The sequence below is a fragment of the Paramisgurnus dabryanus genome, chromosome 20, assembly GCF_030506205.2.
Source record: "Paramisgurnus dabryanus chromosome 20, PD_genome_1.1, whole genome shotgun sequence".
Lineage (NCBI taxonomy): Eukaryota > Metazoa > Chordata > Actinopteri > Cypriniformes > Cobitidae > Paramisgurnus > Paramisgurnus dabryanus.
This window is the reverse complement of record NC_133356.1, coordinates 8,801,217-8,819,689: the sequence shown is the minus strand read 5'-3', so window position 1 is coordinate 8,819,689 and position 18,473 is coordinate 8,801,217. Positions and strand designations below refer to the sequence as shown.

At 39.5% G+C, this 18,473-nt stretch overlaps 1 protein-coding gene across 1 annotated transcript in view; it reads left to right on the top strand.

The window, feature by feature from the left end:
* Positions 1-18,395, top strand: part of lyst (lysosomal trafficking regulator) — a 65,998-nt gene extending 47,603 nt beyond the window's left edge. Inside the window, exons 32-54 of the mRNA XM_073812890.1 lie at positions 450-659; positions 2,394-2,570; positions 2,685-2,761; positions 2,845-3,033; positions 3,124-3,269; positions 3,491-3,584; positions 3,678-3,739; positions 3,994-4,049; positions 4,121-4,273; positions 4,584-4,828; positions 6,439-6,505; positions 7,959-8,115; positions 8,631-8,771; positions 10,092-10,309; positions 10,398-10,628; positions 10,776-10,965; positions 13,151-13,287; positions 13,571-13,669; positions 14,231-14,370; positions 15,459-15,556; positions 16,125-16,281; positions 16,402-16,473; positions 16,577-18,395. Coding sequence (XP_073668991.1) covers positions 450-659; positions 2,394-2,570; positions 2,685-2,761; positions 2,845-3,033; positions 3,124-3,269; positions 3,491-3,584; positions 3,678-3,739; positions 3,994-4,049; positions 4,121-4,273; positions 4,584-4,828; positions 6,439-6,505; positions 7,959-8,115; positions 8,631-8,771; positions 10,092-10,309; positions 10,398-10,628; positions 10,776-10,965; positions 13,151-13,287; positions 13,571-13,669; positions 14,231-14,370; positions 15,459-15,556; positions 16,125-16,281; positions 16,402-16,473; positions 16,577-16,715 — 3,255 coding nt within the window. The 3' untranslated portion in view covers positions 16,716-18,395. The remainder of the gene's footprint in view (positions 1-449; positions 660-2,393; positions 2,571-2,684; positions 2,762-2,844; positions 3,034-3,123; positions 3,270-3,490; positions 3,585-3,677; positions 3,740-3,993; positions 4,050-4,120; positions 4,274-4,583; positions 4,829-6,438; positions 6,506-7,958; positions 8,116-8,630; positions 8,772-10,091; positions 10,310-10,397; positions 10,629-10,775; positions 10,966-13,150; positions 13,288-13,570; positions 13,670-14,230; positions 14,371-15,458; positions 15,557-16,124; positions 16,282-16,401; positions 16,474-16,576) is intronic.
* The last annotated feature ends 78 nt before the right edge of the window (positions 18,396-18,473 follow it).

Below are 18,473 nucleotides of genomic sequence, written 5' to 3'. Positions count from 1 at the left end.
AAAACCAAAATCCAGTTTGTTCTCATTTATGTTTCTGGTCTGGCATGTTTGAGATTGTAATATGTAGGGGTGGCACGTTCACAAAGCCCACGGTTCGGTTCATATTACGGTTTTCGGTTCTGTACGGTTGTTGTTTTTTTCTTTTAATCGTTAACACTCCAGAATTTGCTTCAGCATATGATATATAGCTTAATTATTCACAATTTAGGATACAGTATTAACAAAATTGTTATGTACATCACACATTGTGTATGCGTCGAACTGTGCCACACACACGCTCCGAACCGAGACAAGTGAACCGAACAGTTCGTATGTACTGTGCCACCCCTAGTAATGTGTACAATTTTTCAGACTCTAGGCTACAATGCAGATGATAAAACCTCAGATATTTACTCACTTGGTCTGCATTCATACACCTGTTGAGCTGTTGTGATGTTTTGCGTCCTCAGGGCAGCGGCAGTCGTGGCGGTGCTCCGCGTCAACAGTGGAAGAGAATCTTGTGGTCCTGTCGAGACACATTCAGGGTCCAGATCGGCCGCATGCTGGTGCACATGCTCAGCCCTGCAGTACCTCTAGAGGACAGGAAGGAGGCACTAGAGTTTGTCTATGAGCAAAACTACTCGGAGATCCTCAGAGAAAGCCTCAGTCCTGGCCTGGAGGTGAGGACGCAGAATTCTGTTACTCGCAGCGGTCCACCATCTCAAAACATGTTATGTGTGATGTCTGTAGTGACATTAGCTTTGGTTATTTGCTGACATCAGAGATGAGTAACCAATCAGAGGACTGTTATTGTTCTGACACACTTTCTTCTTTGGGAAGCAGGGAGTATGCTTGTGTCTCTATGAGCAGATCTTTTCTCTGACATACAGTAAATAACCCACAGAAAGATCTTCATGGTACGGTTTCCATAGCAGCAGTGCCTTTCTCTCTCAGTCCAACAGCACTGCTGTTCTTCTCCGTTATAGATTATCTGCACTATATATAGATTATTTCCATTATTTGCACATCTTTATGTCTGTACCAGAACATTACACCGTATAAAAATGAGCAAAAAATCTATTAATTTGTTTTTTGAGTAAGTAAATTAAAGGGACACTCCACCTTTTTTGAAAATATGCTAATTTTCTGCTAATTTCTAGGCAGATATAGCTAGGAACTATACTCTCATTCTGGTGTAATAATAATCAAGGACTTTGCTGCCGTAACATGGCTGTAACCATTAGTACTGTTACCATATTTTTCTTTTTTAAACCTTGACTCTTCTGTAGTTACATCGTGTACTAAGGCTGACGGAAAATTAAAGTTGTGATTTTCTAGGCAGTTGTGGCTAGGAACTATACTCACATTCTGGCGTAATAATCAAGGACTTTGCTGCCGTAACATGGCTGCAGCAGGCGCAATGATAATACGCAGTGCCCGAAAATAGTCCCCTGCTATTAAAAGTAACCAAGGTAACTATTTTCAGTGTTAACAGTGCGTAATTTCATTGCGCCTGCTGCAGCCATGTTAAGGCAGCAAAGTCCTTGATTATTATTAAACCACAATGTGGGTATAGTTCCTAGCCATATTTGCCTAGAAAATCACAACTTTTAATTTTCCGTCGGCCTTAGTACACGATGTAACTACAGAAGAGTCAAGGTTTAAATAGGAAAAATATTGAAACTGTTTTTTTTAACACGATGCTAATGGTCTAATCAGATTCAATGGATTATGCTAAACTATTCTAAAAGTGGTACCACCAGACCCGGAGATTGACTGAATGGATTACAAATAGGGATGCTTAACGATTAATCGCGATTAATCGTTAGCAGAATAAAAGTTTTTGTTTACATCATATATGTGTGTGAACCGTGTAACATAACTTTGTATAAATAAATGTACAAACATGCATGTATATGTTTTAGAAATGTTTACATGTGTATATACATTTGTATATTTATGTATAATTTATATTATATATAAATATAAATACTTAATATATAAAAAAAAAAATCTTAAAATTATACATGAATGTGTTCATATTTATATATATACATATTTATTATACACAGTTTTCACACATATGTGATGTAAACAAAAACTTTTATTCTGCTAACGATTAATCGCGATTAATTGTTTAGCATTCCTAATTCCAAAACGGTAAAAATCAAATATTTCACTCTAGGGGAGCTGGAAAATTGGCAAATTTTCAAAACAAGTGGAGTGTCCCTTTAAGTTAATATTTTAGGTTATGCAGCTTGTAGCGGTGAGCTTTGCTGTTACTTTTCTATTGGACTCTCAGTTTCTACCAAGCACCTAAAATGTCAAGCTACAAAAAAATAGCAAACATGAGCGATACTGCAAAATTGAGGTTTATTTTAGTTATAGTGATGCATTTTTGTATCGGTTATCAGCACGGACCCAAACTGGCTCTGTATCTGTACGAGCTGTTACACGACCACAAAGATGCCCTGAGCAAAGAACATCAGGCCGCTGGAAACACCTTCATGACAGCCCTGAAACTCTGTGGTCATCGCTGTATCCCACCTAGTGTTCCACCCAAACCAGACCTCTTGAAGGCCATCAAAGAGGTGGGCATTCCCAATAACTCACACACTCACACTAAAGCTGCTTGGCCAATCAAATTAAAGAGCTAAAATTGACTGTTATATAACGAAATCTATACTAAACTGTTTACTATAAAGGAGCAATTGAAATATGAATCGGAGGCAAGAACCAGCAAAGGAGCATGGGAAAAGAAGCTGGACAACACCCAGAGAAGGTGAGCCCTCAAGTTGACACATTTCTATACAATAACGCATGCGTAAATCTCCAGTCATTGTTTTGACCTTTTATCAATCTCAGCCTGCTGCAGAGGTTAGAGGGGAAGTCGAAGGACATCTCGAAGATTGCTGGGGACATCACTCAGAGCGTGTCTCTAAGGCAGGGCATAGAGAGGAAGAAGATCATGCAGCACATTAGAGGCCTGTATAAAACAGATCTGAGCGCCAGCCGCCACTGGCAGGAGTTGGTCCAACAGCTGACCCACGACCGGTCAGAACTCACTCATACAAGCTGCTCACAAGACAAAATCATACATGATGTTAACTGAAATACAATACTGAAATTGTGTATGTGTGTTAGGGCTGTGTGGTATGATCAGTTATCTTACCCAACATCATGGCAGCTGGATCCCACTGAAGGTCCTAACCGAGAACGAAGACGCCTTCAGCGCTGCTACCTGACCATCCCTAACAAATACCTGCTTAAAGACAGACACAAGCTTGATGGTTATTGTTTTTTTATTTTTTATTTTTTTAACTGAGACCTGGAAATAGTATTATTGTGGTACACAAAAAAAACATGTTATCCTTTTATTTACAATAATGCAAATTAACTTTAAATCAAATAGTATGATGGTATTACCATCTGATACCACAACACAACTTTGTTTACAACATGATGCTTGTATTGCTCTTGCTTATTGACTATGCATGTGATTTTAATATAGACACCATGAAAACTCCCCTGGCCTTCCTGTTTGAGGATAAAACTCACTCTTCCTCCTCTATCGTGAAGGACAAAGCGACCAGTGAACCCATCAGGTACTGACTTATCACCCGCTCACTTTCACAGTCATACTGAGATTCAGTGCACAGAACTTTAAAGAGTTAAAACAATTTATTTTTGCTTTCCAGGTTCACGAGAAAGTGCGTTAGTGTGGCGCCCTCTAGAGAGACTCCTGGAGAACTGCTGCTAGGTAAGACTATCACAGGCTGTCAATCATAAAGTAAATTTATTAGTGAGGCACAGTCAGGTGTAAAAAAAATTGTGAATTGTCATTGGTTGCCTTTAAGTGGTCACAATTTAAACAGTTTGAGCAGATGTTATGGGCTGCTGGATCTACTCCATAGACATCAGCACTATTGTGAGTCATGTGTCAGGGTCTTTAACACTAACTCCTTCTCCAGTGACCTTTAAAATGCTCTGTTCTGTTTTTTTATGTGTCTGTAGGGAAGTCTGGGATGTATTTTGTGGAGGATAATGTAGCCGAGACGCATGAGAACCAGGTTAGTTACTTTTTTCGGATGTCACGACACGTGGATGCATCGTAGAAGCTCATGGTGTTTCGTTTCACCAGACGCCGCATGGAGAGACAGAGCCCGCCTCCTTCTCATGGACGTATGAGGAGATAAAGGAGGTGCACAAGCGCTGGTGGCAGCTCAGAGACAACGCTATGGAGATCTTCCTCACTAATGGCAGGACACTGCTGCTCGCTTTTGATACTACTAAGGTAATAACACTGTCAACCGAATCAGTGCTAACTTCTGCTAGTTTTCACAGGGTCCTTAAGAGTTTAACACTTTTAAGTTACAGTGGTTTAACCTCAAGACATTAGTACCTTTGACACGTTAAAGAAAGAGATTAAACCTTGATTCATATCAGTGGCACAGAACAGCTTTCCTCTTTTGGTGGCCGCTATGTAATGATCACATGAACAGTAACTACTGTTATGAGTCACTTATGAGTACAGTATGTTTGTAAATGAAATATTGACAGAATACTATGTGTGTAACACTTGCGGATTGATTCATTTATTTCAGTTCCGTGATGACGTCTACCACAACATACTGACCTCAGACCTGCCAAACCTGCTGGAATACGGCAACATCACAGCACTCACTCACCTGTGGAGCTCAGGACAGATAACCAACTTTGAGTACCTCACCCATTTAAACAAGCACGCGGGTCGCTCATTCAATGACCTCATGCAGTATCCCGTCTTCCCCTTCATCCTTCGAGACTATGTCAGCGAAACACTGGACCTGCAAGAAGCCTCCATTTACAGGTCAGAAAACCCCTGCTTCAAAATGATATTACTTCACAGACTTTCTAAAACACTTGATATAAATGTTATAAAAGGTATGCAAATATTAAAGGAACACGCCCACATTTTGGGAATTTAGCTTATTTACCGTATTCCCCAGAGTTAGATAAGTCCATACATACCTTTTTCATCTGACGCACCCACCGCTAGCTTAGCTTAGCACAAAGACTGGAAGTAAATGGCTCCAGCTAGCATTCTGCTTCCATTAAGAGCAAAAATATAGCAAACATTTTCCTATTTATGTGTTGTGATTTGTATAGTCACACTGTGTACAAATAACAAGGTCATATGAGACACAGCAATCTTTTAACCGTATACATACAGGGAACTATATTCTCAGAAGCCGAAGCACTACTACATAGCCGGGGTGATTAGCACAACTCTGAGCGAACTCTCTGCTCCTAACCACTGGGTTTCTTGGGTGCTGCAAGCAAATCACTCCGCCCAAGTAGCAGTGCTTCGTCTTCTGAGAATATAGTTCCCACAGTATGTATACGATTAAAAGATTGCTGTGTCTCATATGACCTTGTTATTTGTACACGGTGTGACTATACAAATCACAACACATAACTAGGAAAATGTTCGCTATTTTTTTTCTCTTATTGGGAGCAGTATGCTAGCTGGAGCCATTTACTTCCAGTCTTTGTGCTAAGCTAGGCTAGCGGGGGGTGTCAAACAGAGTTAAGGCATGCGTGGGGATGAAAAAGGTATGTATGGATTTATCTAACTCTGGGGGATACGGTGAATAAGCTTAAATCCCAAAATGTGGGCGTGTTCCTTTAAAGCGATACAATTAAATTGTTGTTTTAAACCTGTGTGCTGTAAAGATTTTTATAGAAGAAAAAATAATATATATATATATATATTCTATCCCTGCGTCCGAAATCGCATTCTATGACTGGTTCTAAATTAAAGTACCTACTATATAGGTACAATATAGTATCAATACAGTATATAGATAGTATGAATGAATTCGGATGTACTACATCCGCACGTTGATACATCACATTACACACTTCGTCGTCATAACAACAAGTTAACTGGAATGACGTTAAACAAGTCCAATTTAACAACAAAGGACAGCTGTTTATTTGCATTTGAATAGAGCCTCGTTATTGCTTTTGGACGTTTTTGAATAAAACGCCTCTTTTTTTTTTTGTTGAATAACTCCTCTTCCTGGGGCTCACGGGATTGTAAAGTGTCCATCGAATAAACACTTCAGCGGCTTGCCAGTAGTAGTAGGTCATCTGGGTACATTTCGCATGCTGTTTTTCGATAAGAATTCAGACATACTACTCGCCTCCCCTACTGTTTTTTTGCCTACTATGTAGTATGGAAGTGGTCGGTTTTGGACACAGTGTCTATGTAGTCTATATGGCTTGTTTTCTATTTTTATTTTAACCAATCTTTGTGTAAGAAAGAAGGTAAAATGAAGGTCTAAATTGTTGGCTCTTTGGACTAATAAAGCTTTTTGCCTTTATCTTTTTTGAATTATGTTTGATTTTTGTGAATTTCTGAAACAGTCGGAGGCTGCGACACTCAATATTTGCTCTCTGTTTGTGATGTCACAGGAACCTCAGCAAGCCCATCGCTGTGCAGTCCAAAGACAAGGAAGATCGTTATGTGGACAATTACAGGGTACATAAGCACCGCAGGGTCTAATTCCTGTTTACATCAGATCCTGTTAACCAATCACACTGTGGCTCTGTTCCAAACCTAGCGTGCTGCATTCACAGGCGACATTTGAAGCCGTCAAAGACACAAAGGCCTTTTAAATAGCAGGCATCGATATTATTCTGTTTTTAAGTTAACTCCTCCTGTTCAAATTCTTAAACAACTTTGTAATGCGTCAAGCTCAGAGCGGAAATCATTCAAGATGGAGTTTGGACTCAATCATTCACGTGACCCTGGACTACAAAACCCATCATAAGGGATAATTTTCTGAAATTGAGATTTATACATCATCTGAAAGCTAATAAAAACGCTTTTTATTGAGGTATAGTTTGTTAGGAAAGGACAATATTTGGCCAAGATACAACCATTTGAAATCTGGAATATGAGGGTGCAAAAAATCTAAATATTCAGAAAATCGCCTTTAAAGTTCTCCAAATAAAGTCCTTAGCACTGCATACACTCACAAAATTACAAGTTTTGATATATTTACTGCAGGGAATTTACAAAATATCTTCATGGAACATGATCTTCTTTTCTTAATATCCTTATGATTTTTGGCATAAAAATTTAATTAATTTGAACCTTTGAACCAGAAAATGTTGATGTTTTTCTTTGTTCAGTCGAGAAGAAATTATGTAACGACTTTATTGGACCCCAACACTTAACAGTTTTAATGCATGTTTTAATGTTTTAAAGGACTCTAAACTATCCCAAAATGAGGCATAAGGGTCTTATCTAACGAAACGATTGTCATTTTTGGCAAGAAAAAAAATGCACTTTTCTTCTTCCTCCGGCTGTGTGACACGCCAGCGCGACCTCACGTAATTGCGTAATGACATCTAAAGGTCACGTGTTACATATATGAAACGCATATTTGCAGACCATTTTAAACAATAAACTGACACAAAGATCATTTCACATACAACAACGTCGGAACGGTCCTCTTTCTCCACACTTGTAAACACTGGGGCGTAGTTTCGATAGATCATCCGTGACCTTTTGACGTGATGATGTATTACATGAGGTTGCGCTGGCGCTCACACAACCGGAGGAAGACGAGAAGTTGTAGTTGAAAAGTGAATTTTTTATTTTTCTTGCCAAAAATGACAATCGTTTCGCTAGATAAGACCCTTATGCCTCGTTTGAGATCGTAATTTTAAACTGCATTAAAACTGTTAAGTGTTGGGGTCCATTAAAGTCCATTAAAATGAGACAAATCGTGAAATGTTTTCCTCAATTTCTTCTTGACTGAACAAGAAAAGACATCAACATTTTGACATGATGGTTAGGAAATTATCAGGATTTTTTTTTTAAGAAAATGGACTAATCCTTTAACAATTCTATTCTGTACCCATAATGCTTAGCAGCATTGTGTTTGTATGCTATACAAATGATGGTGATGTGTTCTGTTCAACAGTATCTGGAGGATGAATATAAGAAAGGCAAGAGAGAGGATGACCCCATGCCACCTGTCCAACCCTATCACTACGGCTCTCACTACTCTAACAGCGGCACAGTCCTACACTTTCTCGTCAGATTGCCTCCCTTCACAAAGATGTTTCTGGCCTATCAAGGTTAGTTGTGTTTATGTGACACATAGAGGGATGTGGCCCTTTATCCATAATTTTAACCAATCAGTAATAGAGAAAAATCACTTAGCTGTTAATATTCATGATATACTCATGGTGTGGTGTTACATACTGTACAGTATGGTGCCCCTCAAGACAAAATTGTTTTCAGTTCATCACTTCATAAGAGACAGCGATCACAGGTGCAACTTGTTCAGTCCTTTTCTGCATCAGCCTCCACAATCACAAATTTCACATCATCGCTACTTTAATATTTAACAGCACCTGTGTGCCGTGCATCCGCAGCGACATCTTCAAACATTTGAATATGATGCTTTTAAAAGGCTGTCATTGAATAGAGGTCTTTCTGAAGTCTCCTGCTACATGCATTAGCCTTAGAAAGACCACACGCTCTTTCATCAACCTCGTTATTCATCCTCTTTCTCTATTTTTAACACAGGTAGTTTTTCCATGTCTGATTACATACAAACTGATGATGAAAGCTTTTGTGTTTGTCACAGACCAGAGCTTTGATATTCCTGACCGAACGTTCCACTCTATGAACACCACATGGCGTCTTTCGTCCTACGAATCTATGACAGATGTTAAAGAGCTAATCCCAGAGTTCTTCTACCTGCCCGAGTTTTTGGTCAACAGAGAAGGTGCACAATCTTTCTTTTTCTTTTATATCTCATTATTGTGTCATAGTATTGATAAATCATGATAGTGTTTATTGTATCTCCTTGTCTCATGTTTTAAATTTCGAAAATGCCTTTACAGGAGTAAAAAACAAACGGTACAGTATGACCAAAATGGAATGTTGTCAGACATTAGAGTATATTAAAGGGACACTCCACTTTTTTCAACATATCCTAATTTTCCAGTTCCCCTAGAGTTAAATATTTAATTTAACTCTATTTATTTAATATTTAATACTTACATCGTTTACTAAGACCGACGGAAAATTAAAAGTTGAGATTTTCTAGGCAGATATGGAAATGATATTACGCAGCGCCTGGAAGTAGTCCCCTGCTATTGAAAGTAACCAAGGGGACTATTTTCAGGCAGTGCGTAATATCACTCTACCTGCTGCAGCCATGTTACGGCAGCAAAGTCCTTGATTATTACGCCAAAATAAGAGTATAGTTCCTAGACATATCGCCCTAGAAAATCACAACTTTTAATTTTCCGTCTGCCTTAGTACACGATGTAACTTCAGAAGAGTCAAGTTTTAAATAGGAAAAATATTGAAACTCTTTGGTTATTTTTTAGCGCAATGCTAATGGTCTAATCAGATTCAATGGATTATGCTAAGCTATGCTAAAAGTGCTAGCGCCAGACCCGGAGATCAGCTGAATGGATTCCAAAACAGTAAAAATCACATGTTTAACTCTAGGGGAGCTGGAAAATGAGCGTATTTTCAAAAAAGTCGAGTTTCTATTTAAGGACAGTTAGGAAAAGTGTGTGCAGATGCATTTTGGAAATGCATTAATTCTCATCATATCCATAAGAATTAAGCAAGCACATTACAGAAAACCGATATTGTCCTAAAATGAGAGAATGGTTAACTCTTTCCCTGCCAGCATTTTTTTTTTAAGTTGCCAGCCAGCGGCAGCATTTTTTATGATTTTCACAAAAGTTTAATGTTTTCCAGAAAATAATGTTCTTTAAAAATATACCACATTTTCAGAAAAAAAAGCTGAGATCTGTATCATACCCATAGTTTTTACTGTTTTTGGGTCAGTGGATGCTTTAGTGTTTTATAAGTTGGGTAAGTGTGCCGCCTAGTGGATAATAGCGGAAATATTGATTGCTGTCATCATTGACAAAGAAGCATTTTTTCATAATTGACGAGATAACTTGTAAAAATATGCAAATTTTAATGCTAGAATTAATTACAAGAGCACATTAGCATCTTATATGTAAAACATTTCTGCTCTTCTAATGTTACTGTGGTATTTCCCCATTTTCCCCTCCGGCAGGTTTTGACTTTGGCGTGCGTCAGAACAGCGAGCGGGTAAATCACGTGAACCTGCCGCCCTGGGCCCGAAATGACCCGCGACTCTTCATCCTGATTCACAGACAGGCTCTGGAATCGGACCAGGTCTCTCAGACGCTGTGCCAGTGGATCGACCTGGTGTTTGGACTCAAACAGAAGGGCAGAGCTGCTGTTCACGCCATCAATGTTTTCCATCCCGCAGTACGTTTATGTATCATCCCTGATATGTGCTGTTATTTAAGCTCACAGGCTTTTTTCTTAACAATGACATCTCTCACTGTGTCTTTAGACTTACTTTGGTATGGATGTATCTGCTGTTGAAGATCCAGTGCAGCGTCGAGCTTTAGAAACCATGATAAAGACATATGGCCAGACACCCAGACAGCTGTTCAATGCCTCCCACATAAGCCGAGCTGGAAGCAAACTCATTTCTGAGGGAGAACTGCCTGCAGCCATGGGTCTTCTGGTACAGCTGGCCTTCAGAGAGCCCCGCGAACAGCCCAAAGACACCGTCTACCCGGTACGACCCAAATTAAACCTGTTTGATTTGTCTTCTCATCCATGATTTAGTTGAATGTTCAATGGACAGGTAATTTTACTGTCTGCCTCCAAAAGGACGAAAATGTCCATACAAAGTCTTCCTAAAACTCTTTCCTCTGGTTTACAGAGCCCTCTGTCATGGATAAAAGGGTTGAAATGGGGTGAGTATGTGGGTTCCCCCAGCGCTCCGGACCCTGTGGTCTGTTTCAGCCAACCTCACGGTGAGCGTTTCGGCTCTCTGCTGGCATTGCCCACACGTGCCATCTGCGGCCTGTCCCGCAAATTCTGTCTCATGATGATCTACAGCAAAGAGCAAGGTAAGAGAGAAACCACTTAATGCCTCGTTCAGACCACCAGCGAATTTCTTGCTTTGTGTTGCCTGTATCTTTCAATGAGGCGTTTCTAAATCTGGTTGTCATAAACAATAGGGGTGTCACAATTCTCCAAATCCTTGATTTTGTTACAGACCTTATCGATTTTAAGGTCATGATTCGATTCAAATCGATCCGATTCTCGATTTTCACCTTTTTTTTTTTGAAAGAACAAGTTGCTATGCCACTTTTAAATTATACTTTTATGAAATATAATATCTGACCTTGAACCCGAAGATGCCCTGCCATGTTAGTCGTGCTGCCAGTGGAAAAATATGGTACACGCACATACATGATAAAACGAAACTTCCTGTCCCGCCAAACTTCCTCAACACGTGTTTTTTTCCTGTTTGGCAAGCCAACCGGACGTGACATGGGGCGTGGCAGCATCGACAATTCGAGGCTTAATTTCGATCGATTTCGATTTAAAATCGAAATTGTGACACCCTTATGGTACATTCACACAGGGCGAAAGCATTAACGCTTGACGGAAGGCTTGTCTGAAGCGTGGCCAACAGCCAATCACAGTGGCTGCAATACATACTCCGATCTTCCATAAACTTAATTGGCTGGCTCTGTCTAGGTTATTTGCAAAATGTGATCTGATTGGCTGAAGCACGCATTGCCGCTTGAAAAGTTGAGAAATGTTCAACTTCTGCCGTGAGCAACGACGGATCCACAATTCAGTTTGGCAACGCATGACGTCACCCATTAAAAGTGAATGGGAAGGTCAACGCTTACGCCCCGTGTGAATGTACCATTAATAAACAAATGAGTACCATCCACTCCAGTAACTGAAGAGAGACGGTCACTTTTGTTCATGTCAGTGGAAGTCGCCACTCTTCCTTCGAAATGAATGAGATCACGTCGCTCTGCTTTTGCTAGTCGCTGGCCGTCTGAATGGGGCGTAACCATAGACAGTAAAAAATATGGACGTAGTGTCCGTGACGTCACCCATAGGTTTGTGAAGAGCTTTTTTAAAGACAATAGTTGGTGGGGACTACCGTCGCCATCTTGGCATCGTGTTACCGCGCATCACTAGCGGAAAACCAAAAATGCTTAAAGGGGACAGAGAATAAAAAAACATTTTTACCTTGTCTTTGTTGAATAATGGTATTCTACCCGCATTCACAAACAAACAAAAAGTGCTAGACATGCTAAACATCTCAGTCTCATAGAAATTCCTCTTTTAGAAATGTCAGCCAGAAAACGGCCCAATCTGAAAAACTGATGCTCATGACATCACAGGCATCTCACTGCCCCTCCACTTTAAAATAATTGGCTACATTTTTTGAGTGGCAGCAAAGTCAGCCAATCAGTAATGAGATTGCAAGTTAAGCCAGTAGGGGGAGCCAAAGAGGTGCAAAACCACTTGTTTAAAATCCCCCACCCTAATGAAGCTATCTGAGAAAGGTTTTTAGGAAGCTTCTAAGGCATTACAGACCCAAACAAAAACATTTTTGTCTACATGTCACATCACAGAACAAGAATAAATACCCTGTTCAATCATTCTATGTCACCTTTAAAGAGGCGGGCCAAAGTCGCTGGTGGCTGAAACCACCCTGCCTAGCTTTACGGTAGGGACAGCAGTGGCAACACCCTTAATTATGCAGAACTTTAAGGCTTAATATAATTTAAACGGATGAGTTATATACCCCCTTACAGTTGTCATGAAGGGCAAAATTTGCTATACAGACCAAAAACACTTTTTGAACCAGGCTGTAAACACATTAATTTCTGCTGTAAAGTAGGGCATTTAACATGAGGGTCTATGGGGATTGACTCCCTTTTGGAGCCAGTCGATGAATTGCAGGATAAGTCACTTCCTGGCTTCAGGAAAGAGATTGGAAGGTTGGGCGTAACACACATCATGCTAAACATTACATTACAAACATCATTAGGTCTGCTTCTCACAACTGAATTTAAAGGTCACTTGCCTAAAACAATCACCCAGTGATGGCTCTAAATATACAAATTGTGCATAGTAGAGTTTAAAAAGAACAGAAACTGTCCATTATATGTACAGTATTCCATATCTTGATGTCAACTGTGTGTTGGGTAATGAGTTGTGTACGGAGGGAGTGTTTCTTATGTAGCAGATTATATGTAAGATGTTTCTTCTTCTCTGCAGGAGTAAGAAGCATGCACAGCACAGACATTCAGTGGTCAGCCATTCTCAGCTGGGGCTACAGCGACAACATGCTGCGTCTGAAGAGCAAGCAGAGCGAGCCGCCCATCAACTTCATCCAGTGCTCACCGCTGCACCAGGTCAGAACCCAAAGCAGCGAGCCTTTTACTGTACTTCACAAATCTGATGATAATATGATGTTTATATACAATATAAATCATTATATAGTGAATGATTTTGTTTACAGTTATGTACTTGGCAGATGCTTTGATCCAAAGTGTCTTGCAGTTTATTACAATATAGAAATTACGTGTCCCCATGACTTGCTGCTAATGTAATGCTCCACTGCATTTATGCCCTGTCATCTTCCTCCTCCTCTATGATCTCCGTTGTCTCATTTCCATCTCCTCGGTGTCTCATCAGGTGACTAGTTGTGCCTGGGTGCCGGACAGTTGTCAGCTGTTTACGGGCAGCAAGTGTGGAGTCATCACCGCCTACAGCAACCGCTTCACCACCACGATGGTGCGTAACCATAGCAACACAGCCCCTCTTCTCCCTCACCCACGCACCCGCCCCCGTCCATTATCGCTCCCTGTCGAGCACCTACACATGCAACACGAGCACGTACACATACTGTTTGTAGTGGCCTTGTTAGTCATCTCCCGGTTGCCCTAGAAACACATTTCCTGTGGCCCACAGGTGGGCTGAAGTCTGGGCATCAGACGGCTAATGTTCACTTTCGCTCTCATTGATAACGCCGTCTGTTTAAATGAATCTCACTGACATTTAACGTGTGGTTTCTGCGAACGCAAAAGTGTCATTGTTTGCTAACCCTCATGGCGAACACAAACTGGTTTTCCATACACTCAGAGCATAACATAATCATTTCATACTTGAGACTTCAAGGCATGCCAATAATTTTTGTAAATAATGCATTATTTGAAATGATATAAGTGGATCCTGTGGTCTTCTGCTCTTTAATGATAACATAAGCAAACTTCTCACACTTTAGGTCAAAACTTAATTACAGTCAGTTTCATTTTTTAAAGCACATCTGTCCATTTATGACATTTTCTCTTCCAGCCAACAGAAATAGAGGTGGAGTCTCAGGTTTACCTGTACGGTCACACAGCGGAGGTCACAGGTCTATTTGTCTGCAAACCATACAGCATCCTTATCAGTGTTAGCAGAGATGGTACCTGTATCCTGTGGGACCTCAACAGGTATTTCTTATTCTGTTATAAATATATGAAGAGTTTGCTTCCAAAACGTGATAAACACCATTTAAAAAAAAGAGTTACCGCCAAAATCTGTATTGTATCAAGTCTGTATTTTAAAGTAAATTCTTAATTTTACGCAAAATCCAATATCCGCTGGGTTATTCTGTCATTTTTTCTCACATTTTTCCAAAAACGCGATAAACGGCACGCCTCCATTTCTGCAGTATGCAATAAATCCGCTCAACAAATCACAGCGCACCATTCCACGCATTGTAAACAACGATGGCGGTGCTTTGAATACACACAGAATCCTAGTTTTCCTCATCTACTTTGTACTTCGTGATCAACAAACAAACAAAAACTAAATAATATTTTGATGGCATTGCTATGTGGTGGTTTTCTGTGACAGGAAAGAAACGAAAACCATCAAAATCGAATAATTTACACGAGAGGCACTCAGGAGATGGAGAAATGTCGGCTGTTGCTTGTTCTCACACGACAGCATGAAGCTTCTGTCATGCTAACACATTTACCTTAGGGGATCTTATAAAAAACTTTCCATTATTTTACTTGAAGCCAACGAAAATTGAGCAGGAACAAAACATTTTACAGCTGATCGCTGTCAAAAAAGTTCAGCGACGATGTCTCAAGTGTAACCGCAGCAATGCCAGTGTTCTTAATATGACAAGTGTTTTGATTAATGCCATTAATGTTTGTTTTTTTATCAGTGTATACCACTAGTCAACTAAATGAATATAACATGGCAAAGATGAATGTACATTTATATATTGATTCAATAGATTTACAGCATTATGAAAAAAAAACTTTTTGTGCATTTTGTGGGAAAAAAATTCAGTTTTTATAATAAATCTTTGAAAATCAAATTATGGATTTGAACTTTTATGTTTTTATAACCTAAAGATGCTATGTGAAAGTTTGTTACAGAAAATAGTGGTTTTCACTTTCTTGATATAGAAACACATTTTTAATGAAATTATTCAAAATGGATTTATTGCGTTTTGGAACCAAACTCTTCATATATTTATGTGCCTATTGACATGGAGTTTTATTAAGATGTTTTTTTGTGTTAGGTTGTGCTATGTACAGAGTCTGACAGGTCATAAGAGTCCTGTGAACGCAGTGTCAGCCAGTGAGACAACTGGAGACATCGCCACTGTTTGTGATTCAGGTGGGTTGTGTTAATAATAATGCAGATTTATTTTTTGTAGACTTTTATCAGCATCTGTGCCTCATGTTAAATCTTGATATTTGGTAGATTAAAGGGGACAGAGAATGAAAAACCATTTTTACCTTGTCTTTGTTGAATAATGGTAGTCTACCCACATTCACAAAAATACAAAAAGTGCTAAACATCTCAGTCTCATAGAAATTCCTCTTTTAGAAATGTCAGCTAGAAAACGGCCCAATCTGAAAAACTGATGCTTATGACATCACAGGCATCTCCCTGCCCCTCCACTTTAAAATAATTGGCTGCATTTTTTGAGTGGCAACAAAGTCTGCCAATCAGTAATGAGATTGCAAGTTAAGCCAGTAGGGGGAGCCAAATAGGTGCAAAACCACTTGTTTAAAATCCCCCACCCTAATAGAGCTATCTGAGAGAGGTTTTTAGGAAGCTTTTAAGGCATTACAGACCCAAACAAAAAAAATTTTGTCTACATGTCACATCACAGAACAAGGATAAATACTCCGTTCAATCATTCTATGTCACCTTTAATGTTTAATGTATTAATGTACAGTGGGTGGAGGAAGCGATTTAAGGCTGTGGACGATTAACGGAGATTTGATCGGTCACGTTCACTGTCGAGAGATCATTTGCTCTGTGGCGTTCTCCAATCAGCCGGAAGGCGTGTCAGTCAATGTGATCGCTGGAGGTCTGGAAAACGGTGTGGTCAGGTAAAATACACCTCCACTTTGTTTGTTTAGTTAATTCTAAGCATTACTTGTGTTTGAGGCCTCTTTTGTGTTGTTTTCCATCCTTGTGTCCCACATTTTATCTCTCATATTTATTTTCAGGTTATGGAGCACATGGGACCTGAAGCCAGTTCGAGAAATCACCTTCCCCAAGTCCAACAGGCCTATTATAAGGTACAGTCTTCTTTACCGCACACACATTATATAGAAAGGTTCATAAATGTCCCGATGAAGATGAGGCAAGTTGAATACAAACCTACCCCCGTTTCTCTTTTAGTCTTACCTTCTCATGTGACGGACACCACCTTTACACGGCCAACAGCGACGGGACTGTGATCGCTTGGTGTCGACGAGACCAGCAGCGCATGAAGCTGCCCATGTTTTACTCTTTCCTCAGCAGCTACGCTGCAGGATGATTCTCTCACCCCTATGATCCCATTACCCACAATCCTTCACAGTACAGACGCTCTGAGCGATCCCGCTGACCGATGAAGAGAAGGCCGGCATGCAAAGCCCCGTCCATGAGACCACAGTCTGCCCCATGAAAAGTCATGGGATTGCACTTTACTTTGTGCTATAACTCCTGAACTGCATATTTATATACTTGCGATTATCGTGCATGGGTGCAAAGGTGTTAAAGGAGGGCAGAATGAACAGAAAGCTCCGCCCATGACATTTTCGAAGTGTTGTTTTTGTTCATTTGTATCAGTGTCGTTCTGCGTTTTGTTTAACAGTCCTTGTGTTCGATTTAGTGATGTTTAATTTTGAACGCTGCTACAGTCTGGACCATCCAGACTCCATGTTCGAGACTCTGATTCTTTTTCACGTAACCCATCAGATGAATCTTCAGATTCATTGTTTCTGTATTATCGCAGAATCAGCATTAATAATCCATGCCGGTTTATAAATGGGATATTTCCCAGTGCTTCCTGATCGGATGTCACACTCCTTATTTTAACAAATCAGTATGCAGACCACCGCATGCACGAGTGACATGCAGTGGCGCAATGAATGTGCATGCAACGCTGAAATGACGTTGCTCCGCTTATAGGCGCAAAAAGTATTTATTTTCAGGATGAAAGCCACAATCTCAGTATCTTTTTGTTGTTATTTATTTGTAAAATGCACTTGAGACAGTTGAAGTGTGTTGTTCGAGTCATTTATCACTGATGTCACTGTTTGTTTGAGATATGTTTTCATACAGTAAACATCCCTGTTATCAATATATGAAACCATTCATAGTAATTTAATAAACAACTAATATCTATAGTATCCTATTCTACACTGTTCTGTTTTATGCTCTTCTATTCTAATCTTTTCTTTATTGTTTTGTTCTCTCTGTCGTATACTGTTCTTGTCCTTTAATAAATTATATTGTTGTTTCGCATGTTCACTTGGTCAAGGGTGAACTTTAATAAACATGGTTTTGTCACCTGTAGTCAACTATCACTGTCTTAATTCTCAGCCTGCTTTATATCTGGTGAAACAATGGCTGATCCTTTATGTGTTTACTTTTAAATGTCATTATTTTACTCTCTTTCTCACATTTAATTCTTACATTTTCATTTTAGTGACACGTTTGCCAGAAATGGGAACGTTTCTCTCTTTTTTCCACTAGTGTCACAACACGCTTCTATTGCATTGTTTTCTACAAACATCAAACATTTTCCACTGTATCCTTCACAACGGGTATTGAAAGCTAGGACTTCTGAAGGTTTTTGTTAACTAGTTACTATAGGGAGAACTCATCTGGTGTTTTAAGTCTCTTAAGTGGCTGGTATTGATTGTATAGTATCTGTTTCCATGCTTACGTCATACATGTTCATGTCTTCATTGTTTTGCACAGTATTCTCATGCTTAAACTGAAACGGATTTATGTTGTGTTATTGTGTGAGATGTTGACATACGATAGTTTGTAATGTGTAAATGTGTTAAACTATTATCACCAAATGGTTAATTATTGTTATTATGAGTTGTTTATGTCATTTCTCCTGTCTTGCTGAGAGATTTATTCCCTGTTTTTGTATTTATGAGATATGTAATAAATTGTATGACCTATATATATGTAATATAAACACTGAAGAGATTTTGAAACATTTTGGGCCTTTTTCTTCTTTAGAGATGTAACTTTTGACATTTTCGTTTAAATCACAAGATTATCAAAGTAGGCCATT